The sequence below is a fragment of the Apteryx mantelli genome, unplaced genomic scaffold (assembly GCF_036417845.1).
Source record: "Apteryx mantelli isolate bAptMan1 unplaced genomic scaffold, bAptMan1.hap1 HAP1_SCAFFOLD_20, whole genome shotgun sequence".
In the NCBI taxonomy this organism is placed as follows: domain Eukaryota; kingdom Metazoa; phylum Chordata; class Aves; order Apterygiformes; family Apterygidae; genus Apteryx; species Apteryx mantelli.
The window spans coordinates 11,788,939-11,814,050 of NW_027118553.1; the positions used below are offsets into that span (position 1 = coordinate 11,788,939).

Genomic DNA, 25,112 nt, shown 5'->3' on the forward strand with positions numbered 1-25,112 from the left:
TGAATTGGAGAATGTGAGTATGACTTATTCTGAAAGCTGAAGAAGAAAGAAAGCTTAAAAGCAGACATCTTTCTTTTTCAGGTGCTCATTGAAATCTGCCTTCTTTCAAAACACTCCTGAAACCTCTCCAATTAGCCACACAAGAACTGGGAAACTGAAGAAAATTATGGGAAGAAGCATGGCTCCATAGGGGTTTTGGCATCTTAATGACCCCTCGGGTGTCTTTGGTGCTGAGCCCATGAACCTCAGATGCTGAGAGGAGACTGAAGCAACCTCTCAAGAAGTTTATGTCAGAAGCAAATCCCCAAGTTTCTTGGAGTGTTAATGGGTCCCACTGAGGGTCATTATCAACAAGAGCTCCCTGGTGGCTGATTAGAGCAGAAAGTTGGAGGCCCTGATTGCAGGTAGGCAAAGGCAGTGTGCAGGTGACTGTGATGCCAAGTCAACCTTGATGTGTGTTATCAAGCAGAGTGACCTGGCAGTGACAGCCAGCCCCTGGATAGGGTGATGCTTTCCCTCACATGTTGGTGAGGTCTCTTCCTAGGGGCAGTGTGTGGGTGTGTGTGGGGGTGCTGAGTGAAGGACAAATATGGCACCTCCTGGGCTCTGTGGAGGTGAGGAGGCAGCAAGGCCACAGTGCTTTATGGAAACAATGTCTTCTCATGGGCCTTGGTGGCAGAGAGACCAGCCATAGCAAATGGGACAAAGACCTCAGTTCCGTTAGAGGCTTTCAGCCTTGGCATTGCCCTCGGTCATCTCCACCACAGACTGTCTGGAGCTGTCCCAAAGCTGCACCTGTTTCCCTGCAGCCTGTACACACCCAGCCTACTTCCCCACCTTGCTCTTACCCTGCGATATCCCCACCTCTCCTGTCATCTTCCTGTCCTCACCTGTTTTTCCTTGAAATACAAAGCCAGGGGCTGAACACAGACTCCCTCTGGGTGGCCTCTAGCACCACAGCACTACCCTTCGAGTGACATTTGCTTTTCCTAATGTCACAGCTAAACCCCACAAGCTGCTCTTGGTGGCTTTTTCTCCTTCTCATGCTGTTTCCCACTACCAAGAGAAGCTCCATCGTCTCTGAAACCCCCCTTCAAGCAGTCACAGGCTCCTACTCTACTGCCCTTTGCCTCCACTTCAGCAGCATAAAGAAGGCCAGGTCCCTGAACCTCTCCTCATGGACAGGATTATTCCTGCCTAGGCACAAGACTTGACACTTCTTTTGTGAATCTTCATAAGGTTCTGTTGTGTGAATCACCCGAGTTTCTCAAGATCCTTCAGCACTGAAGATCCTCTGTGTCAAAACAAGACAAAAACCAACAAAAAAAAACCAGCGCCAATGGATTAAGGGTAAGCAGCGGTGGGCTGTAGGAGAAGGGATCAGGATGGTAAAAGAGACAGACTTAAAAGGGGAGCAAGAAAAAAGATAAAGGTAATTAAAAGTGAAGCAAAGGACTGATCATGGCTGTTTTGGGGATTCCTGCCAAGAAGTCCTGCATCTGAACAATTCTGGCTAGAGGAGGAAAAGAAATGACCTTGCTCTCACTGCAGGATCTCCCCACCTTTACTGACATCCCACTGTCCTTGCTGGCTGCTCCTTGAATCAGAAAGCTGGGGGCTGATCATGGAGTCCCTCTGGGTGGCCGGCTGCACCACAGCACTACCCTACGAGTGACATTCTTGTTATCTGAAGTGCAGTCTGAACCTCTCAAGATGCACTTTGTGGCTCTTTCCCCTTCTCATGCTGCTTCCCACTACCAAGAAAAGCTCCATCATCTCTGAAACCACCCTGTCACAGGCAGTCACAGGTGACTACTGCACTGGCCTTAGCCTCCACTTCAGCAGGCTAAAGCAGCCCAGGTCCCTCAGCCTCTCCATACAGGCCATGTGCTTCAGGCCCCCAACCCCACCTTGGCAGACCTCCTCTGGACCCTCCCAGTCGCTCCCCATTCCTCCAGCACTGGGCGTACCACAATGGGGCACACTGTTCCAGAGATGTGGCCACATCAGTGCTGAGTGTAGGGGGATAAGAACTGTCCTTGCCTGGGTGGCCATGCTCTTCCTAATGCAGTCCTGTATGCAGCTGGCCTCATTTGTGGTGAGCACGCACCACTGGCTCATATGGCACCCCTCGTAATCTCCAGGGCCTTCTCCTCAGGGTCACTCCTCTGCTGGTCAGGTCTCCACCTGTCCTGATGCACATGTTGTTCTGTCCCACTGAGGAGCCTTTCAAAGAGGACAGGATGTAGGGTAGACCCCTGCATACCCCACCTTTCCCTGGCTTCCTGGTCAAGCATGACCCATTCATGAAAACCCTCTGAGCTCCATCATCCATCCAGCTTTCTGCCCATCTGGATGTCCATTGGACATCCACTACTCTCCTCTCCTCCACAAGTGCAGGCCTTTTATCACAGAAGGCAATCAGGTGGGTCAGGAATGATTTACCCAACTGTATTGTTGTCCTGCATTAGGCATTGTGCTCTTCTGTAATGGTGAAAGGAGGTTCCCACTAGGAGATCAAAGCCTGCAGTGCCCAAGGCCAGGGAGAAACAGCTGAGCTGTGTCAAAATGGCAGGAGAGGGGATTGCTGCCTGAGCTGATTTATAGCACCATGGGGCCTGTGACAGAAGTGAATCCATCTCCAGGCAGGACAAGGTTGCACTGAAGAAGTCCCTGGCCCTGGGCAGCCTGTGATCCAGCCTCCCTAAGGTCAACATTAGCACAGTCCCTGGTCATATCATCTGGCGGGGCAAGAAGAGGTTCGGGAGGAGAAGAGCTAGAAGGGTTTGAGGGTGCAGAGACTAGAGCAGAGATATTGCTGTGATGTGCCTCCCCATTTATGCAGCAAACATGGATGAAGACAGGATGGACTATCTGTAAAGGCAGTTTGTCATTTGTCTGGGTAAAGGTAGGAAAGCCAAGATGCCCTGGGGCACTTGCCCAGCAATCACTCCAAAGGAGCATGGTTTTCCTTTAGGTCCCATGCGGTATCTGCTAGACACATGTGGTTGTGCTGGACACCCCAGGCATCTGAAATGGCCCTGCCAGACTATTTCTGTGTCATGAAATCAAGTGTCTGCACTGAACTACAACAGCTGTTTGTAACATTGGGATCTTCATCTGTCTCAGCTTCCTAGTGAGTGGGGCTCTAGTTGTAGTAGGCATCTAGTGTCATTTCAGTTGGCCAAGGAAATTCCCCACCTGGCCCCTAGCTGACACTCCAGGAGGATGCGGGTCTCCCAGTTGCTCCATCAGAGCAAGCAGACACTGGCACAGGCCTTGGACCACCTCTGTCTCTTCAAATGTCCCCAGGTGTTTGTGTGTGAGCAACTGACTCCCACCCTCCATCTCCAGTGATTACAATTGGAGCTTAGACAAGGAGCTCCCACACAGACACCTCTGTGTTGTGCTCACTTCAGTTTTGGCAAGGGGAATCCCACGTCCTGTGAGTTTGTGGAGTTGATGGGAGGGATCTGCATCCCACTCCAGCCCAGGAGCTTCTAAACTGGCATAAGATGCCTCAATTGACTCATCTGAATCAACACCTGAACCATGTGTCAAAGAGCTTCCTTCTTGTCCTCTTCTAGGTGTCCTGCCTGGTTAAGAGATGGGAATAGGGGCTTCCAGACTGGGACATCTCCACCTCTTGCAGATAACCATCCTCTGATGAAATAAATTGCAATGCTGGAATCAGTCTCTCTCCACTCTTTAGAAAAGGACAATAGGTGATTATTTCAGTCTACTTCACGGAACATTTCCCAGGAGGAGGGAGCACAAGGGACAGAAAAATTCGTGCCTTCAGCTGGCCTTGGGGACAGAGGGATCTCACGGCAACCTGGCAGCACTGCTGAGAAACAACTGTTTCCAGGAGCTGCTCCTCTGCCAAGAGTATCAGGGCTCTGGGCACTGCCTGCTGCTGCTGACATGAGATGAGAGAAGGCAGAGAGAACTGAACTGCACTGTGGAGTGGTAGGACAGAGGAGAGATCATTGTGGGGGAAAACTTCACAGCCCTTGACTTGGTAAGTCTCTGGCTGCAGGGCAATGCTACTGCAGTTCCTGGAGGGGTCTTCTGAACCCATCCCATGCCATGACTGATAGGCTTTTTAAGGATCTCTCTCCCAGCTCCTCCAGTGCAGAAGCAGAGGAGGAGATGCTTCAGAGCAGGGATTCCCTGCCACATTGTCACAGGGACAGGGCATCCTGCTGCCTTCTCCCAGGGATGGCTGCAGTGGTGTGAAGTCAGGGTGTGCACCCAGGTCTGCCTGGGGCTGTAATTCAGAGTGGTGCCACTGTGCCGTGGGGTGCTGTGTGCCTGGGGCAGTGACTTTGCTGCCTGCGAGGGTCAGCACTCAGCCTGCCTGGGGAAATCCCCATGGCACTGTGAGGAGAAGCTCTGGGTGGGAGGAGAGACCCCCAGCAAGGCAGGTTCATTCTCCTGCTGAGAGGGTGCTGCATGGGTCAAGGCTGATGACAGCTCCAGCTCATGCACATGCCATATCTGAGGGGTCTTTTCAAGAAAAAAGGTCAAGAGAAGGGCTACTTCCAAAGGAAGGAGCTTTTTTTCTGGTGTCTGTGCCTTCAGTTCCCCAATTCTGTCAGGGAGAATGAAGGGAAGAGTTTTGGGGGTTTTTTTTGTTCTTTTGGCAAAGAACTGAGAGTCCTAAACCTTTACTCTCAGAGATTAGTAGGTCTGTGAGAAACCTCGGCAAGCCCCTTCAACTCCACCTCCACCTCCAGCAGCAACGGCATCACCTTCTCTCGGCTCATCAGGGTTATGTGACCTGCTCCTTAGGACCTGCATGCACGGAGATGCCCCTGGCCAGCGTCCTGTCCTGGGAGGTTTCTGTTGGGCAGAACTGAGCACAGAACAGGTGTGATGCGGTCTGTGAGCACTAACTGGGAAAAGACATTAGAACAAAGAGAGAGCTTCCAGCAGCAGGGACAGCTCCAGGCAGCAGAGACGGGCAGGGAAGGAGAGGGAACTGTGAACAGAAATGTCATGGGAGGATGGATTTGGGCAAGTCACAGTCAGTCCTCCAAAGCAGACAGCTTCCTCTGAGCAAGCCCTCCATGTCTCCTCTCCCACCCAGCAGGGCTTCTGCCCTGACAGCCATGGAGTCCAGGGCATGAGCCATCTCCTCTGCAGCCAGACCTGCGGCAGAGTAGAGGGGAATCTCTTCTGCCACAGTCCCATTTCGTGCTACCCGACAAAGGGGCTGAGAGCAACTGCCCTGCAATGTCACTGTCTGCCAGGCAGCATGCTCAGCTGGGTAAGGGGAAGGCTTTCCCGAGTGCCCTTCTGCCTCTCTCTCCTTGCCTCCCTTGGCAGCAGGATCATGGTGTTGCTCCTTGTTTCCCCTCCTCTCCATGATGCTCCAGTTCTTGTTCTTGGGCACCCTGGGGTTGGGTGTTCTCAGCCACAGTTCACACATTAAGGCTGCAACTTCCAGAACAGAGGGGTCTGCATGAGAGTGAGGTTTCCCCAGCCCCCTTCTAACCTGTGCGGCTCCGGGAAATGCAGTCCATGGGATTGAGAATTGAGCTGACTCTCCCTTAAGGAGGGCCTATATCCAGTCCTAATGGTCCTTGGACTTTTTCCCTGTTTTGTCCTGCCAGGCTGTGACCTGTGCCCTGAAAAGGCATTGCTGTCTCATAGCATCTCTGTGATATCTGAGAAACCCATGAGGAAGGTGCAGAGATGCTGAGAGTATGGAGCTGGTGGTGGGAGGCTGTATGTGGGCATCTGAAAAGAGCCCTGTGTGTCCTTGCCTGAAAGGGGAGTGTGGAGATCTCCCTCAGGTGCCCAGAGAAAGGGTGAGAAGTTTGGAGATGTGCACTTTGAAACTGGTCGCGTCTCCTCTCAGCAGTTGCTGGTTTCTTTTGGGGGTAACATCATCCTTCACTCAAACAGGTGAGAGCTCAGGACAGATGGGAACAAGACTAACAGACAGACAAGATGTCTTCACTGTGTAGTAGGTGACAATGAATCCAATCTTCTCAGGACTCACAGTAGAAATGCTGAGAATTTCTGCCTTTAAGGAATGCTCCCCAGGGGTGACAAGGACATCTCAAAGAAAATAAACACTATTTAAAAATCCCTAAAACTCTGTTCCTCAAACCTCATTCTTTAGAACTGGGAGTGAAGATGCTGAAAAGCCCTTTCACAATGCGAGTGGATTTCACCTGACAGAAACTGTGAATGTCAGAGCTAGTCACCCCCATTGCCCCATTCCCACTACTGTACAGCAGGATGGACTTCTCTGGAGCCCAAAGGCAGAGGCCACAGCTCCTCACAGCACACTCAGCCAATGCAGAGTGGAGTTCAAGCAACAGAGCTGCACAAAGATCCTCTCAATAAAGAGAGAGGCAATATGGGGGGGTTGCATGAGAACTGGAAGATTTGTTGTTGTTTTTTTTCCTGAAAAGTTTCTCCTAACTTCTCAATGCCTTTTCTTCTTTGGACAGTCCTCCATGCCTGGAGATAGCAAAATGTCCAACGGCAGCTCCCTCAACGAGTTCCTCCTCCTGGCATTTGCGGACACGCGGGAGCTGCAGCTCTTGCACTTCGCGCTCTTCCTGGGCATCTACCTGGCTGCCCTCCTGGGCAATGGTCTCATCATCACAGCCATAGCCTGTGACCACCACCTCCACACCCCCATGTACTTCTTCCTCCTCAGGCTCTCCCTCCTCAATCTGGGCACCGTCTCTGTCATTGTCCCCAAATCCATGGCCAATTCCCTGTGGGATACCAGGGCCATTTCCTACTCGGGATGTACTGCCCAGGTATTCCTGCTTGTTTTCTTGTTTGCAGGAGAGTTTTCTCTTCTCACTGTCATGGCCTATGATCGCTACGCTGCCATCTGCAAGCCCCTGCACTACGGGACCATCATGGGCAGCAGAGCTTGTGTCAGAATGGCAGCAGCTGCCTGGGGCAGTGGTTTTCTTGATGGTCTCCTGCAGACTGCTGACCCATTTTCCATACCACTCTGCAAAGGCAATGTGGTGGACCAGTTCTTCTGTGAAATTCCCCAGATCCTCAAGCTCTCCTGCTCAGACTCCTACCTCAGGGAAGTTGAGCTTATTGTGGTTAGTCTCTGTTTATTCTTTGGGTGTTTCATTTTCATTGTGCTGTCCTACGTGCAGATCTTCACAGTCATGCTGAGGATCCCCTCTGAGCAGGGCTGGCACAAAGCCTTTTCCATGTGCCTGCCTCACCTGGCCGTGGTCTGCCTTTTTGTCAGCACCTCATTTTTTGCCTACCTGAAGCCCCCCTCTCTCTCCTCACCAGCTATGGATCTGGTGGTGGCTGTACTGTACGCAGTGGTGCCTCCAACAGTGAACCCTCTCATCTACAGCATGAGGAACAAGGAGCTCAAAGATGCCCTGAGGAAAGTGATTTCATGGACATTTTTCAGCAGTGGGAACATTGCCTTTGCTCTCCACAATTGAATCCCAGGGTATCACAATGAGCCTTGAACTTTCTTTGTTCACTTTACTTTTATTATTACTATTATTACTATTATTGATATTATTATTATTATTTGTTATCATGTTGCTACACAAATGCTTGGATTCATTCCACATTTACTGGGACTTCTCTATCTCACCGGGTACCCACATAAAATTCTCTCTAACGCTGCATCAGAGCTAACTCCTGCACATATCTCTGTAATAAAGTAAGTTCTACCCAGTGCAGTGCCTGAAGGCTGGGCTTTGCTTCCCAAGCTGGTGTCAGGAATAGGCCTAAGGAATTGCATGTCAAAAGGGCCTGCTGGGCAGAGTTGTCCATGGGTTTAGAAGCAAAAAGCTCATAATCATGTTATGATCTCTTAGAGACCAAGGGCTGCATTTAGGACTCGCCCATTACTGTCCAGTAACGGTGGAGATGACGAATTGTCAATGATGATGTACAAACTCAGGGCTGTTCCACATGTTAAAGCACAGTGTCAGATGCCCGTCGTTATGGAGGGGAATCTGGAGGTGCCAGGAGAGCTCCGGGAATCTCCTGGGACAGTGTGTGCCTGAGGTGGGCAGTGAGTGGAGCCTCACAAAGGGAGAGGTCCTCCAAGGTGGAGTCACCTAAAGGTAAAGTGCTAAACCCAGGTATCCGTGGGCAAAGGAGAACTCTGCCATCCCAGCAGAGGCAGTGGGGACCCATCTGTCATGGGGAAGGGCGACTGGAGAGCGATTCATGTCATCAGTGTGATACCAGGGGCAAGATGTAGAGGCGCACCTGGACTCAACTAGTACTTCTGGAAATGCTCCATAGTCCCTCCAAGCACCTGTCACATCCACAGTCCCTGGAGGGATTAGAGGCCGTGATCCCCATTTGGTTGGGTCTGCTTCCCATCCTGACCAGCCTGACCAATGCAGAGTCACCCTGTGGCCCCACAGCCCACTCACTCTGCAGAGCAGCTCCATCAGCTCAGGGCCCTGCGGCAGAAGAGGGGAGGGGGGATGGGAATGGCCAGCGAGATCAGAGGAGGGATTGGGAGAGATGAGAAGGAAGTGGAAGTGGGCTTGAAATTGCCAACCTTTAATGCAAGACAATGTTCAGAGTGTGGGCACACTGAAGTGAGCTCCCAGTGCAGAGCCAGAAGTCCTTGCTCTGCTGGCCCTCCACATGGCCTGGGAAGTGGCTGAAGAAGGATTAACGCTCCCCACCCTCCCAGCTCCTTGTGCCATTATCCCTCCTGACGGGTGGCACCAAAAAGAAGGCTGGGAGCCCTTGTGGGAGCTTGTGTTGAAGGAAGCAGCACCCAGGAGCCATATGAGTTTGCTGCTGTCCCTCAGGCCCTGTCCCCAGCACATCTCCTTCAGACAATCTCTGTGTCTTCAGACACCCTGTGTGCTGGTCCATACCCCAAAAGTCACCCTCAGACAAGGCTCCAGGCCCAGCTTGGGGACTGGGCGTCCAGCTGTGAGCCCTGGAAGGATGAGCCCTCTCTTGGGTCTTCTGCAGGGCTGGCAGTGAGCATGCAGAGGAGGTCCTGGGGCCGTCTACTAGGCCTGTAGACCATCCTTTTCCCATGGGGCCCCTCATACAGGGTCTGTCAGAACAAAGATGCAGCCCAGCTTGTTGTTGCATGAACCCAGAGTAGAAACTGCCCCAGGAAACTCCTCCCAGACCCAGCCCCTCATACCAGCCATTTCCAGCACTGGCCATTCTCCATGGTGCTGTTGAGGGGTGATCTTGGAATGTGACTGGCTCCATCTGCCTGCTGGGCTCAGCACCTGTGTAGGGGGGGATGGCCATCCTTCCTGGCCGCTCTCCCTGGGCCCAGACACCAGCAGACCCCAGAGCATGGCCTTCTGCTAACCCTGGTGGGGGACAGGATGAGGGCTGGGCAGCGCTGGGGACTGGTGGGAGGCTGCTGAACAGGAGGGCCATAGTGGCCAGGGCACCAAGGGCTGGGCCAGCGCAGGGATGAGGTGTAGATGGGAGCCACAACACTCCAGAAGCTCCCAACAGTCGTGGAGGGGACTCACTGCTGTTAGCAGGGCTGGGGGTCTCTTGCGGGCTGCAGCCATCAGCACCACCTGCCAGGACTCCCAGACCCAGCACAGGTGCTCATAGCTCAGTACCAGAGTTTACGGTGCTCCCCGTCTCTTGTGTCACCATCCTCTCTGAGGAGCACTGCTGGGTGCATCACTCGCTGCCCGGGTGTGGAAAGGAGCTGCTGGAGCTTCTCTTCTCAGCCCTGCTGACCCCAGCTCTGCCTTGGTGTCAGCTCACAGGCTCTGCCCTGGGTCATGCTATGTCTCCATACGCTCTCCTCTGAGACCATGTAGGGAACTGCAGCATGTCTGTCTGCTTAGAGCTGGCCACCACGGCCCACCTGCATGGTCCCAGGAGATCCCAGCAAGGCTGTGCTTGGAGGTGAGGCTCTGATTGTCCTTGGTCAACGTAGATGGGATGGTGTGGCTGGGGGCCAAGGGGAGGAAAGCACAAGGGACAAGTTTAAGGAAAAAAAACATAGTCACCATGATAGTGGAGCAGTAGTGGGGCCGGGGCCAGGAGATCTTTAAAAACTCTCCTGGAGAAAGCACTTACCAACCTCATCTAACTGTAAAGTTAGACCATCTCAAAGCAGATCATGGTGCTGGAGATCTTCAGCAGGAATCTCCAGGGCTGGAATTCAGAGCAGTATCCCTGCACCCCAGGGTGCTGTGTGCCCAGGGCAGTGACTCTGCTGCCTGCGAGGGTCAGCACTCAGCCTGCCTGCGGAGCTCTCCACAGCACTGCAGGGCGAAGCTCTGGGTGGAAGGAGTCACCCCTGGCAAGGCAGGTTCCTTCTCCTGCTGAGATGGTGCTGCATGGGTCAGGGCTGCTCTCAGCTCCAGCTCAGCCCCACGATATTTCCAACAGGCCTTTTCTAGAGGACAGTCAAGGCAGGGACAGGGGTTACCTTAAACAGAAGGGCTCTCCTGAGTCGGTGCTTTCATTTTCCTCCTGTTTGCAGAGTGCTGGCAGGGAAAAGCCATGGGAGAGAGAAACAGCTCCCAGGAGGAAAAGCTCCGAGCAGTGAAGAAATGATCCCTGAATGAGAGGAAACTAGAACCATAAATGCTGTGGGAGGGGGGGAATTTGCAGACCTCCCTGTCATGCCCTTCAATGCCGTGCTGTGCTACACACTGGAAAGACATTTTCAATACTATTCGGCCAAGACAAAACAGTGGACCAGTTCTTCTGTGAAATTCCCCAGATCCTCAAGCTCTCCTGCTCAGACTCCTACCTCAGGGAAGTGGGGCTTCTTGTGCTTAGTGCCTGTTTAATCTTTGGGTGTTTCATTTTCATTGTGCTGTCCTATGTGCAGATCTTCACTGCTGTGCTGAGGATCTCCTCTGAGCAGGGCCGGCACAAAGCCTTTTCCATGTGCCTGCCTCACCTGGCTGTGGTCTCCCTGTTTATCTGCACTGTCATGTTTGCCTACCTGAAGCCCCCCTCGCTCTCCTCCGCAGCTCTGAATCTGGTGGTGACTGTTCTGTACTCGGTGGTGCCACCAACAGTGAACCCCCTCATCTACAGCATGAGGAACAAGGAGCTCAAAGATGCACTGAAGAAACTGATTCAGCTGGTACTAGTTCAGCAGAAATAACCTGCCCATCCCTCTTCACAAGGGGTTTCTAATTTCTCTCAGACAACTCTTGTGCTTTGCGCATTCTCCCTGTGATAATCACGTCAGTCCACAAAGGTCTGAATTCCTTCCACTTCTCTAGGATCACAAACCCAGTTTCTCTGACCCAGAGGCCTTCTGGGAATTTGTCTATCACTGTGGCAGACGTGGTCTCTTTAATAAAAGAGGATTTCCTCAATTCCGTGCTTGAAGGTTGGGCTCTTCTTCCAAAGCTGGAGTCAAAAACGTGCTCAAGGACTTTCACCCTGAAAGGGCCTCTTGTTTTTCTGGGGATCTCCTGGGCTCAAGGCAATGAACTCAAGGGGTGATTTGTTAGCGAACCAGGGCTGGATTCAGCTGTCACTTGTGGGTGCCCAGTGCTCCTGGAGGTGGTGAATGGTCATGTGGTATCTTCCATATGAAAGGGCTGGAGACTGATGCCTGTCCTTCTCAAAGGGAGTATGGATTCCTCCAGGAGAGCACAGGGCATCTCCAAGGGCACCATGTGCCTCGGGGTGGGCAGTGAATGGAGCGTCACAAGATCAAGTGGAGTCACCCAAAGGTAAAGGGATAAACCAATGAATGTCCAGGCTAGTGAGAGCTCTGCAATCCCATGGGAGGCAGTGTGGACCCTGCAGGCACAGAGAAGGGAGCCTGGAGAGTGGTTCGTGTCACCTTCAATGAAAAACCATGGGCTGGCTCTAGGGATGTCCCTGAACACAGACTGAGCATTTGAAATGCCCTGTGATTGCTCAGAGCATCGTCCATGGCCACAGACCCTTTGGTAGGGAGTTGTCAGGTGCAATGATGCCCATCCAGCTGGGTCTGCTTCCCACCCTGACCACAACAGCCAGCGTGGAGTCACCCCATGGCCTCATTGCCCCACAGCCACTCGCTCTGCAGAGCCGCGCTGCCAGCTTGGGGCCCCACGGGGATCACAGGGGAGGGTCCAGGAATGTCCGAGCAGGCCAGCACCAATGCACAGACACACTGACCTAGGGCAATGCTCTCCGGAGAGCAGGGATATGGCAGAGCGCCCTCCTCGTTTGTCCCTGTCCTGCTGGGAGGGTGGAATGGGCACCTGGGAAATGGCCTGTTCCTGCCTGGGGTCAGTGCAGGACTTCTGCATGTGAGATGAACGTGACAGCCGCTGCCCTGTAGAAATACCAGCCATGACCCCTCACTGAAGTCCCCACTGTTCCCTGCCCCTGCCCTGCTAACCTGCCGCCACCCCCTGTGCTGCCCCATCTCCCATCCCCTCTCCCCACATTGCGGGGACCAGCGATGCAGCAGGACCTGGCACAGCTCCACGGCTGCTGCCTGGCCCCCAGCCCTCCCCAGCTCCTCCTCAAACATGACATCCATCTTCAAGAAGGACAAGAAAGAGGATCTGGGGAAGGACCTGGGGGTCATGGTGGATATCAAGTTGGCAAGAAAGCAGCAGGGTGCTCTTGTAGCAAAGATGGCCACCGTTATCCTGGCTTGTATTAGCAAGAGTGCAGGCAGCAGGGCAAGCGCAGTGGGACAGACAAAAATCCTAGCAGCCTCAACCAAAGAGAAGCAAAATAAAGAAAAGGCAGTACTGGCAGACTACCCACGTTGGAGAGAGCAGTATGATCAACAGAGTGCCCAGGGACTGCAAATATTTTAAAACAATCCAAAAAATGGAATTTCTGCCAGTGGCCAAGTGGCTGGAGCCAGATGAGCCCAGACCTGCTCAGAGGGGAAAGCTCCAGGGGGACTTCTGATTTACTCTACCTCTAATAGCATGGCCAAGAATATGATTATGCAGGGGTAGAACATGTTTTTGCAAGTCTAACTTTTTAACTAAAGCATTAGGGCTCATGCTCAAGGACACCAATGTGGGGGGCATTGGCTTTTCATTGGCTTCAGTAGGTGCAGGATGAAGCCTGCATTTGGTCTGAAAGAGAAAAGATTGGGACTGAATGTCCTGAGACTGATTATAGACTGATGCTTTCTCTGCTCTTCAGTGATACTTCCTCTGGTCACACCTCAGTCTACCCTGAACTCTATTTTACCCCTTGCATAATAGATCAGGACTGCGGAGAAAGAGCTGAGTCCAGGGCAAGGCCACGCTGATCATCTGGGCAGCCTGGGGAGCCCCTTGAGAAAGGAAATGTGTGTACGAGACCTCACAGCAGAGGCCTGGATAAACCAAGTGACAGTGACCCTCCTGAGGTGCCAAGGATCCCAAGCCCTGAGCCATGGGGCAGGATACAGCCTCCTCTGATCGCTCAGGCCATGGGCTCATGACACACCTCACAGTCAGAGAGGTGGAGGAAGAAAGTAGAAATGAGTGAAAGGAGGGAGAATTCAGGCCAGGAGTCCCACCAGTAAACATCTCCAAAAACGGGTGGATTTACCCCCTCCCTGGCAAGGCTGTTTCTTCCATGACCAGCAGTACCTGGGGGAAGGAGGGTCTTTTCCTGACAGTCCTCATGGGATGACGGGCAGCAGGATTGGAGAGACCCCTTCCAGGCAAGGGGGAGTTGCTGGGCACTCAGGCAAAGATTTCAGTCTGGAACCTTAAAGTCCTGAGTGACTGAAGACTACAGGATGCCTCCAACGTGTGGCTCACAAGGGACCTGAGTCACATCACAGCCACCCTTGAAACACCCTCAGAAGCAGATCCCATAACATCTGGCCTCAGCAAGACCTGCAGTATTTCTCTGCTTTTCTCCCTAAACCTGAAACTTTCTTTTTAGCCCCTCAGCACCGGGGAGTGTACCTAGGTGTAGGAGCACCCTACACCCAGACAGACTTTCATTGTGTTGAACTAAACCAAGTCCCCAAGGTACTCGCTGCAGCTGTCTGGATGGGCACAGGTGGGGCCTGGCCCTTCCTGTCCCTCCCAAGCATGAAGCTGTGATAACACCCCTGCTCACACTTCCTGGGCCAGGCACTTGGGCAGCCAGCAGTGCTTGTGGGAGTCCATCAGGAGCATGCCTTCAGGATTGGCAAGGAGACCTCAGGCTCTTGTCACCCTGTTGGAGAGCAGCTGGCCGGTTCAGAGGGCTGGAGGGAGGAGGGACAGGTCCCATGAATCACAAGGGGAAGGTGCTGACGGTACCTGGGGACAGGGCACTGCTACCTCCTCGGCTCTCTCCCAGCTCCTGGGATGCCACTGCAGAAGCAAGCAAATCTTGGGGGAAAAACCCTTCCCCACCTTCCAGAGAGTCAATGACAGGGTCACTTCTGGGTGAGAACATGACAGGCCAGCAGCAGGGACATGGCTGGGGATTGTGCTTGTGGGGGTCACGTCTGCCTGAGGAAATGATAGGCCCAGCCACATGACTCAGATGTGGGCCTGCAAGGTCAGTGCCACTTCAGTACCTGATAGACAAGAACCAGGCACATGGCTTCGATGCTGACTGTGAGGTCACTTCTTTCTCTGCAGCTGATGATAGGCCATCAGCAGGCTCTTGGCTGGGGTAGGTCCCTGTGAAGTCACCTCTGCCTGTGCTGCTGATAGGCCAGAAGCAGTTAATGGCTTCACTGTTGTCTGTGAGGTCACTGATGCCTGAAGAAATGACAGGCCACTGGCAGGCACAGGGTCAGCAAAGCAGCTGTGATGTCATTCCAGTATGAGGAGCTTATAGACCAACAGCAGGAAGATGGCTGTGAAATGTATTGTGAGGGCACTTCTGCCTGAGCACCTGATAGGCAAGTAGCAGGAAGGTGCTTGGGATGTTGACTGTGAAGTCACTGCTGCTTCAGTACCTGATCTGCCAAAAGTGGGACATGGTTGTGATGCTGAGAGTGAGCTCACGTCCTTCTCTATAGATCGTATGCCGTCAGCAGGCCCTTGCTTGCTGTCAGTTCATGTGAAGTCACCTCCGTCTGCTGCTGATAGGCCAGAAGCAGGTTTATGGCTTGAGTGTAGGCTGTGAGGTCATTTCTGCCTGAGTCCCAGATAGGCCAGCAGCAGGAAGGGCATCAGCAAAGCAGCTGTGAGGTCACTTCAGCCTGAGCAGCTGAGCAGCAGCAACAGGGCTGTGAAATGGCTGGTGAGGCCACTTCTGTCTCTGGAGATGACAGGCCAGAAAGGCGCTGGCCTTGCAGGGCTGTTCCCTGCTGGGCTGGGGCTCTCCAGGGAGGCATGAGCCGCCCCCAGGCTGTGCTGGGCAGGGGGGGCTTGTGCTGGGCTCCTGTTGCCGTGGATCCAGCAGGGTGCCTGGAGTGCATGGAATAGACTCTTCACCGAGTTCATGCAAGGAGGGATTTGGATGGCTTCTTTGGGACTTTTTGGACACTGGAAGAAAGAGCCTGCTGTTGCATTTAGAAAGAAACACTTATCAGCTGGTAGAAATGAATCGCACGCAGCACAGAGCTACGAAACCACAGTTCCTGCAGTTGTTTGAGGAGTCTGTTGTTCTACACAAGTGCTCTGTCATGAAATATATCAATACACACACATATATACACACATATATGTGGATATACATAAATACATATCACAGAAATATATATAAATCATAAATATGTGTGTGTGAGTGTGTGTGTGTGTGTGTGTGTGTGTATATATATATATTCTTTACGTGTCTAGGAACTACAGAAGACATTCCTGAGCATCATCTTTTTTTTTTTTTTTTTCTTGGGAGAATAGGTGTTTTCACCACTGGAGAAAGACATTTAGTCAAATCAGGATATTCAGGAGAGCTTTGCAGAGACTTGTAGAGTCTCCTGTGCTGTGTGGTAGGAGGCAGACTTAAGAATATAGCATGTTCCCATTAAATCACAAAATGCAAGAGAATGTATTTCAGCACTAATTTGGAAGCTGTACCAGTGCGAGTGAGGGATATGGAATATTCAGGGAAGTTAACCCACATCTCTTGTCTTTCAGGTGGTATTAATCACATTTTAAAAGAGGATGCAATGTACAGAGATGAGGAATCACCTTCAGGGTTCTGAGGCTGAATTGTCTCATCAAATGCCTACTAGACAAGAGGAAACATTCCTTAACTGCAACAGGTAAATGTCTGTGTCCCTTGGACTCAAACTGCTGGGTCTTTGCAAACAGCCTTGGCTGTTTGAAGAGTGAGGGGATGGGAGAATAAAGAGTAGAGAAAAGCTGGTCGGGAAGGGAAGGTTATATCAATACATGGAAGAAGTAAGCATGAAGCTGAAACTCGGTACTGGAGTTCCAATAAAGTACCTTGTTATTACTGTCCAAAAGGAAGGAAAGAGCCTCCACCAGAAAGATCCACAGACTCTTAGTCATGCTGATTTAAAACACAGCATTCCTGAAGTGACTCAAAACCAAGGAAATGTGTTGTCCATCCTTTTAGGTAAAATAAATAAATAAATAAATAAAATATGGGTTTGTGTAGCCAAACAGCTGGAGAGCCAGGCTACAGGCAAAGGTCTCCCCTGGAGCCTGCAGGAATAGGTGCTCTGGAGAAGTCGGCAGCTCCTACGCTGGGCCTGTCCGCTCTGTTTGCTAGCACCACCTCCCCTGAAGAAAGATGCACACCGGCACCTTTTCACTTCTTTAAACACATAGGATTCATTGATTCAAGTGTGTGTGTGGAGGGGGACCAGAACTGCCTGAGCGCTGATCAACTGGTCAGACACACAGAGAAATGCATCCTGGGAAAGGATGCTTGGAACTCCTGGTAAGGACGTGGCCTGGTTTTGATGTGCTTCCTATCATTTCTGCCTGAAAATCCACATTTCTTTTAGATTGAAGGACATCAAATGATGATGTTGTGCATGACCATCGTTTTCATTCCAAACTGAACAGTCAGGATGTTGTTGTCAGCTCAGGGAGCTGGAAGACGCTGCTCATAAACCTCTCTCCATGGCAAGAGCTCCTGCTGACCTCAGTGAGATTCAGACCGTGGTTTTCGTCTCCTTGTAAGACTCTGTAGCTCCCAGGAGGTGGTTCTGCATCAGCCTAGCTGCACCTCATGCCCTTCTTCTAGCCTCCTTTTTTTTGTGATGCAGCCGATTTTTTTATTTGTTTGTTTGTTTGTTTTGGTGGAAAGAAATGTGTTTCTTTTCTTTCATTGTACTCAAGAGAAACAGTTATTATACACTTGTTGATTCATAAAAACATTTCCTTTATTTGGGTACAGTCACCAAATATAAACAATGCTGCAGCCTGTAATGCTGCACTGCAGGCGCTAAAAGCATTTCAACACTTCTATTTGTACATCTGTGCCTTTTTCTTAAGGAGAAAGTTATAGCACAAATAGACTTGGTGCTGTTCTGTTCCTTCTTACTTTTAGGCAGGAAATGGATTCTGTTCTTTGGCATCCCCGTATTACAGCATTATTATACCTTTAGTGGAAGCACTTGAGAACCATTAAAGCATGGACAGACATGCTACGTGGCTGGATGCTCATCTGCCACATCTTGCAGCCCCTCCTTCCTTCTGCTTCCTTATTGCCCTGGAGCTCAGTCCTGAGTTCCCAGTGTAGCCAAGCAGCTCTCCCAAGATGTCTGCTAGTTTTACTGAGTATCACTATGGACTCATTTTGTGCTTGCTGGGTGCTGTCCTCAAAGACCTGCTGGCTTTCCTGAGCTGCTGGGCCCTTCATAGCTGCCTCCCATGGGATCCCCCACCAGTCCCCTCAACAGGCCCAAGTCTGCCCCTCTGAAGTCTGGGGTCTGTGCTCCTCTACTATCCTTCCTCACTGCGCTCAGGATCTGGAACTCTACTTTTTCTTCATCACTGGAGGCGAGGCAGACACTGACTGTACCATCCCTGATCAGTTCCTCCCTGTCTGAAATTTTCAGATACAAAGAAGCATCACAAATCGTGCATTTGTGCTAAGAAGCTGTCCCTGATGCCCTCCAGAAACCTCCTGGCCTGCTTGCGCTCTGCTGTTTGGCCTTCCAGTTCATGTCAGGGGGATTAAAGTCCCCCCGATAAGAACCAGGGTCTGTTATCCACAGACTTACTCGCATTGCTTAAAGGAAACTGCGTCCATCTCCTCTGTAACTCCCATTGCGATGTCACCCTTGTCACCCACAAGCTGGCACCCAAACCCTTGCCTTAATGTGTGAAGAGCTCCACACATCTGAGCTGTCCCTTCACACAAAGGGCATCCCCTTTCCTCATCTTCCCCGTTGCTCTCTCCTGAAGAGCTTGTACCCTACCATCAGGGCTCTCCTATCGTGCAAGTGATCCCACCACATCTCAGTACTCTAGCAATGTTTCAGTCAGATTGGTCATGGTGAAACCTGTTACCGGGGGCCAAGGACACTGTGCGTGCGATGGCCCCACTTCAGAGCAGAGCCATGCTGGCATACAAAGCAGGTGGCAATGTCATGGTGAAAGGAGGTTCCTACTGAGAGAGCAAAGCCTGCAGTGCCCAAGGCCAGGGTGAAAGAGAGCTGTTTATGTCATCCGGGGGCAAAAAGAGGGTCAGGGAGAAGAGAACTAGAAGGTTTTAAGAGTGCAGGGACATGAGTGGAGACCTTGGTGGGATGTGCCTCCTTTTTATGCAGCACGCTTAGATGTGGGCAGTACAGACTGTGCCCGAAGGCAGAGGCAGGATTCATTTGTTTGGGCACAGGGAGGAAACGCAAGATGCCCTGGGGCACTTGCCCAGCACCACTCCAAAAGGGCATGGTTGTCCTATAGGTGCCATACTGTATGTGCTAGAAACATGCAGTTGTGCTGGACACCGCAGACATCTGACATGGCCCTGCTAGCCTTTTTTTATGTCATTACATGTAGTGTCTGCACTGGATTACATCAGGATTTTGCACTGTAGGGATCTGCTTGTGTCACAGCTTCACAGTGAGTGGTGCTCTAGCAGTATTAGGCATCTGGGGTCATTTGAGATGGCCAAGGAAATTCCCCACCTGGCCCCCACCTCATGCTCCAGAAGGATGTGGGTCTCACAGTCGCTCCATCAGAGCAAGTAGACACTGGCACATGCTTGGACCACCTCTGTCTCCTCAACTGTCACCAGGTGTTTGTGTGGGAGCAACTGCCTCCCACCCTCCATCTCAGGTGATTATAATGTGAGCTTAGACAGGGATCTCACACGCAGACATCTATTTTGTGTACACTTTGGCTTGGGCAAGGAGAATCCCCCCTCCTGCTTTTTTTTTGTAGAGTTCGTGGGAGAGAGCTGAATCCCACCCATCCTTGGGGCTTCTAAATGGGCATGTGATGCCCAGATTGACTCATCTGAATCAAAACCTGAACCATGGGTAATTGATCTCCCTTCTTGTCCTTGAGTAGCTTCCTGCCTAGTTAGGAGCGAGACATTTCCATCTCTTGCAGATAACCACCCTGTGATGAGACAAATTGTAATGCTGGAATCAGTTTCCCTTCAGTGTTGAGAAAGAGACCAATGGTGATGATTTTAGTCTACTTCAGGGAACATTTCCCAGGAGGAGGGAGCACAAGGGACAGGGCAATTCAGGACTTCAGCTAGGCCCCTGCTCCTGGGTAGGGCCAGGCTCCTGCGATGGAAGGAGCTGATGGCAACCTGACAGCATTGCTTAGAGACAGCTGTGTCCAGAGGCAGCTCCTCTGCAAAGAGCAGCAGGGCTGCAGGCACTGCCTGCTGCTGCTGACATGAGATGAGACAAGGCAGCGAGAAGTAAAAGCAGTGTAGAGTGGGAGGAGAGAGGAGAGCTCATTGTGGGAGGAATCTTCACAGCTCCTGACACAGTAAGTCTCTGGCTGCAGGGCAATGCTCCTGAGGTTCCTGGAGGGATCTTCTAAACCCATCCCGTCCTATGACTGATAGATTCAGTCATGAATTCAGTGACCTCTGGTCTGTGAGAATCTTCATCAAACCCCTTCAACCCCACCTCAGCCTGCAGACAGCACCAGCAGCACCTTAACTGCTTTATAAGAGTTTTCCTGACCTGCTCCTTAGCACCTGTGAGAACAGAGATGCCTGTGCCCAGTGCCCTGTCCTGGGTGTTTTCTGTGGGGCAGAATGGAGCCCACAGAGGGTGGGAGAGGGTCTGTGAGCATTGGCAAGGAAAAGATGTTGGGAGAGAGTAAGAGCTGGCAGCAGGGACAGCTCCAGGCAGCAGAGATGGGCAGGGAATGAGAGGGAACTGCGAACAGAATCGTCATGGGAGAATGGATCTGAACAAGTCTTACTCAGTCCCTCCAATGCAGACAGCTTCTTCCGAGCAAGCCCCCCATGTCTCTTCTGCACCCAGCAGAGCCTCTGCCCTGACAGCCATGGAGTCCAGGGGCTGAGAGCAACTTCCCTGTGTTGTCACCGTCTGTGAGGCAGCATGCCCATGTGGGTGAGGTGAGGGCTTTCCTGAGTGCCCATCTGCCCCTCTCTCCTTGCCTCCCTTGGCAGCAGGATCATGGTGTTGCTCCTTGTTTCCCCTCCTCTCCATGCTGCTCCTGTTCTTCTCTCGGGCTCCCTGGGGTTGGGGGGTTTTCAGCTGCAGTTCAGACACCTGCCCTGTGAGTTGTGCAAGAGAGGGGTCTGCTTGGGAGTGAGGTGTCTGCAGCCCCCTTCTAGTCCATGAGGTTCCAGGAAATGCAGTCTGTGGGGTTGGGAATTGAGCTGACTCTCCCTTAAGGAGAGCCCATCTCCAGTCCTTAACTTCCTTTGACCATTTCCCTGTTGCGTCCTGCCAGACTTTGAGCTGCCCTCCAGAAGGGCACTGCTGCCTCATAGCATCTCTGTGATGTCCAAGAGACCCGTGAGGAAGGTGCAGAGATGCTGAGAGTATGGAAATGGTGGTGGGAAACCGTATATGGGCATCTGAAAAGAGCCCTGTGTGTCCTTGGCAAGAATGGGAGTGTGGAGACCTCCCTCTGGTGCCCTGAGAAAGGGAGAGATGGTTGGAGATCTGTGGTTTTGAAACTGGACTTGTCTGCTCTCAGCATGGGCTGGTTTCTTTTTAGGGCAACATATGAGAGTGATCATCCCCCAGCTCCAAGAGGTGCGAGCAAAGGACAGCTGGGAACAAGGCTAATAGACAGACAAGCTGTCCTCACTCTGCACCAAGCGACAGGGAAGCCATTTTTCTCAGGATTTGCAGTAGAAATGCTGAGAATTGCTGCGTTTGAGGATCACTCCGCAGGGGTGACAGAGGCATCTCAAAGAAAATAAACACTATTAAAAAATCCCCCAAACTCTGTTCTTCAACCCTCATTCTTTAGAAGTGGTGGTGCAGATGCTGAAAAGCCCTTCCACATGCCCAGTGGATTTCACCTGGCAGGAACTGTAAATGTCAGAGATAGTCACAACCATTCCCATGTGTTCCACCACTGTGAGTCCCTGCTCCTCACAGCAGACTCTGCCAATGCAAAGTGGAGTTCAAGCAAGGGAGCTGCACACAGATCCTCTCAGTAAAGAGAGAGGCAATGTGGGGGGTTGCATGAGAACTGCAACATTGGGGGGGGGGGAGTTGCTTTGAAAATGTCTCTGCTAACTTCTCAAAGTCTTTTTTTCTTTGGACAATCCCCAAAGCCCAGAGGGAGCAAAATGTCCAACGGCAGCTCCCTCAATGAATTCCTCCTCTTGGCATTTGCAGACACATGGGAGCTGCAGCTCTTGCACTTCTCACTCTTCCTGGGCATCTACCTAGCTGCCCTCCTGAGCAATGGCCTCATCATCACAGCCGTAGCCTGCGACCACCACCTCCACACCCCCATGTATTTCTTTCTCCTCCACCTCTCCCTCCTTGACATTGGCACCATCTCCACCACTGTCCCCAAATCCATGACCAATTCCCTCTGGAACACCAGAGCCATTTCGTACTCAGGATGTGCTGCCCAGGTCTTCCTGGTTGTCTTCTTTTTTACAGGAGAGTTCTCTCTTCTCACAGTCATGGCCTATGACCGCTATGTTGCCATCTGCAAGCCCCTGCACTACGGGACCATCATGGGTGGCAGAGCTTGTGCCAAAATGGCAGCAGCTGCCTGGGGCAGTTGTTTTCTCAATGCGCTGCTGCACACTGGGAACACCTTTTCACTACCACTCTGCAAAGGCCATGTGGTGGACCAGTTCTTCTGTGAAATCCCCCAGATCCTCAAACTCTCCTGCCCAGACTCCTACCTCAGGGAAGTTGGGGTTACTGTGGTTAGTGCCTGTTTATTCTTTGGGTGTTTCATTTTCATTGTGCTGTCCTACGTGCAGATCTTCACAGCTGTGCTGAGGATCCCCTCTGAGCAGGGACAACACAAAGCCTTTTCCATGTGCCTGCCTCACCTGGCCGTGGCCTCCCTGTGTGTCAGCACTGTAATGTTTGCCTACATGAAGCCCCCCTGCATCTCCTGCCCAGCTCTGGATTTGCTGGTGACTATTCTGTATTTGGTGGTGCCTCCAGCAGTGAACCCCCTCATCTACAGCATGAGGAACAAGGAGCTCAAAGATGCCCTGAGGAAAGTGATTTCATGGACAGTTTTCAGCAGTGGTAAAATCGCCTTTGCTCTCCACAATTGAATCCCAGTGTATCCCAACCAGCCCTGAGCTTTCTTTGTTCACTTTATTTTTATTATTACTGCTATTGTTATATTGTTTTTTATCATGTTGCTGCACAAATGCTTGGATTCATTCCACTTTTACTGAGATTACTCTGTCTCACCTGGTACCCATATCAAATTGTGTCTAATGCTGCATCAGAACTGACTCCAGCACAGTATCTCTGTAATAAAGTAGCTTCTACCCAGTGCAGTGCCTGAAGGCTGGGCTTTTCTTCCCAAGCTGGTGTCAGGAATAGGACTAAGGAACTGCATGTCAAAAGGACCTGCTGGGCAGCGTTGTCCATGGGTTTAGAAGCAAAAAGCTCATAATCATGTTATGATCTTAGCAATCAAGGGCTTGATTTAGGACTTGCCCATTGCTCTCCAGCAACAGTGAAGTGAACAATTGTCAGTGATGATGTACAAACTCAGGGCCGTTCCACATGTTAAAGCACAGTGTCAGATGCCCGTCCTTCTGGAGGGGAATCTGGAGGTGCCAGGAGAGCTCCGGGAATCTCCTGGGACAGTGTGTGCCTGGGGTGGGCAGTGAGTGGAGCCTCACAAAGGGAGAGGTCCTCCAAGGTGGAGTCACCTAAGGGTAAAGTGCTAAACCCATGTATCTGTGGTCAAAGGAGGACTCTGCCATCCCAGCAGAGGCAGTGGGGACACATCTGTCATGGGGAAGGGAGACTGGAGAGCGATTCATGTTGTCAGTGTGATACCAGGGGCAAGATGTAGAGGTGCACCTGGACTCAACTAGTACTTCTGGAAATGCTCCAAAGTCCTTCCAAGCACCTGCCAAATCCACAGTCCCTGGAGGGATTAGAGGCCATGATCCCCATTTGGCTGGGTCTGCTTCCCACCCTGACCAGCATGGTCAGTGCAGAGCGATCCCATGGCCCTGTGGCCCCACAGCCCGCTCACTCTGCAGAGCAGCACCATCAGCTCGGGGCCCTGCAGCAGAACAGGGGAGGGGGTGTGGGAATGGCCAGCAAGATCAGAGGAGGGATTGGGAGAGATGAGAAGGAAGTGGAAGTGGGCTTGAAATTGCCAACCTTTAATGCAAGACAATGTTCAGAGTGTGGGCACACTGAAGTGAGCTCCCAGTGCAGAGCCAGAAGTCCTTGCTCTGCTGGCCCTCCACATGGCCTGGGAAGTGCCTGAAGAAGGATTAACGCTCCCCACCCTCTCAGCCCATACTGCCATCGTCCCTCCTGACGGGTGGCACCAAAAGGAAAGCTGGGAGGCCTTGTGGGAGCTTGTGTTGAAGGAAGCAGCACCCAGGAGCCATATCAGTTTGCTGCTGTCCCTCAGGCCCTGTCCCCAGCACGTGTCCTTCAGACAATCTGTGTGTCTTCAGACACCCTGTGTGTTGGCCATTACCCCAAATGTCACCCCCAGACAAGGCTCCATGCCCAGCTGCAGGACTGGGAATCCAGCTGTGAGCCCTGGGAGGACGAGCCCTCTCCTGGTTCCTCTGCAGGGCTGGCAGGGAGCATGCAGAGGAAGTCCTGGGACCATCTACTGGGCCTCTAGACCATCCTCATCCCATGGTGGGCCTCATACAGGGTCTGTCAGAACAAAGATCCAACCCAGCTTGTTGCATGAGCAGGGAGGAGAAACTGCCCCAGGAAACTCCTCCCAGCCCCAGCCTCTCATACAAGCCATTTCCAGCACTGGCCATTCCCCATGGTGCTGGTGAGGGGTGATCTTGGAATGTGACCAGCTCCGTCTACCTGCTGGGCTCAGCACCTCTATGGGGGGCTGGCCATCCTGCCTGGCCTCTGTCCCTGGGCCCAGGCACCAGCAGACCCCAGAGCATGGCCTTCTGTTAATCCTGGGGGGACAGGACCATGTCTGGGCAGGGGATGTGGACTGTTGGGAGGCTGCTGGGCAGGAGGTCCTTGCGGGACAGGGCACTGAGGTCTGTCATGGGGACCATGCTGGGGACAGGTTTCCCCATCGCAGAGCAAACCTTGTCCTGTGCAGTGTCTGTACAGTGGAGCAGTGGGGTTGTGGGGCCACATGCAGGGCAGCAGGGCTGGGCCAGTGCAGAGGTGGGGTGCAGATGGGAGTCATGACACTCTGGGAAGCTCTCGATGGTCATGGAGGGGCCTCACTGTTCCTAGCAGGGTCGGGGGTCTCTTAGGGGCTGCAGCCATTGGCACTGCTTGCCAGAACTGCACACCCAGGACAGGTGGTTGGTGCCCAGCATCACAGCTCACGGTGCCACCTCTCCTGTGTTACCATCATCTCTCAGGAGCACTGCTGGGTGCGTCACTCCCTGCCGGGGTGTGGAAAGGAGCTGCTGGAGGTCTTCTCTTCTCACACCTCCTAATGCTGACTCTGCCCTGGCATTGGCCTACAGGCTCTGCCCTGGGTCATGCTGTGTCTCCATACGCTCTCCTCTGAGACCATGTAGAGACCTGCAGCATGTATGTCTGCTTAGAGCTGGCCACCATGGCCCACCTGAGTGGTCCCAGGAGATCCCAGCAAGGCTGTGCTTGGAGGTGAGGCTGTGATGGTCCTTGGTCAACGTAGATGGGATGGTGTGGCTGGGGG

At 52.3% G+C, this 25,112-nt stretch overlaps 1 protein-coding gene across 1 annotated transcript; it reads left to right on the plus strand.

The window, feature by feature from the left end:
• Positions 1-21,570: 21,570 nt before the first annotated feature.
• LOC136996081 (olfactory receptor 14C36-like) lies at positions 21,571-22,467 on the plus strand (the record flags this gene model as incomplete). The annotated part of the gene is made up of 1 exon (XM_067317077.1): positions 21,571-22,467. A coding segment is annotated over exon 1 (897 nt), but the record flags the coding sequence as incomplete, so codon positions are not given.
• Between the last annotated feature and the right edge of the window lie 2,645 nt (positions 22,468-25,112).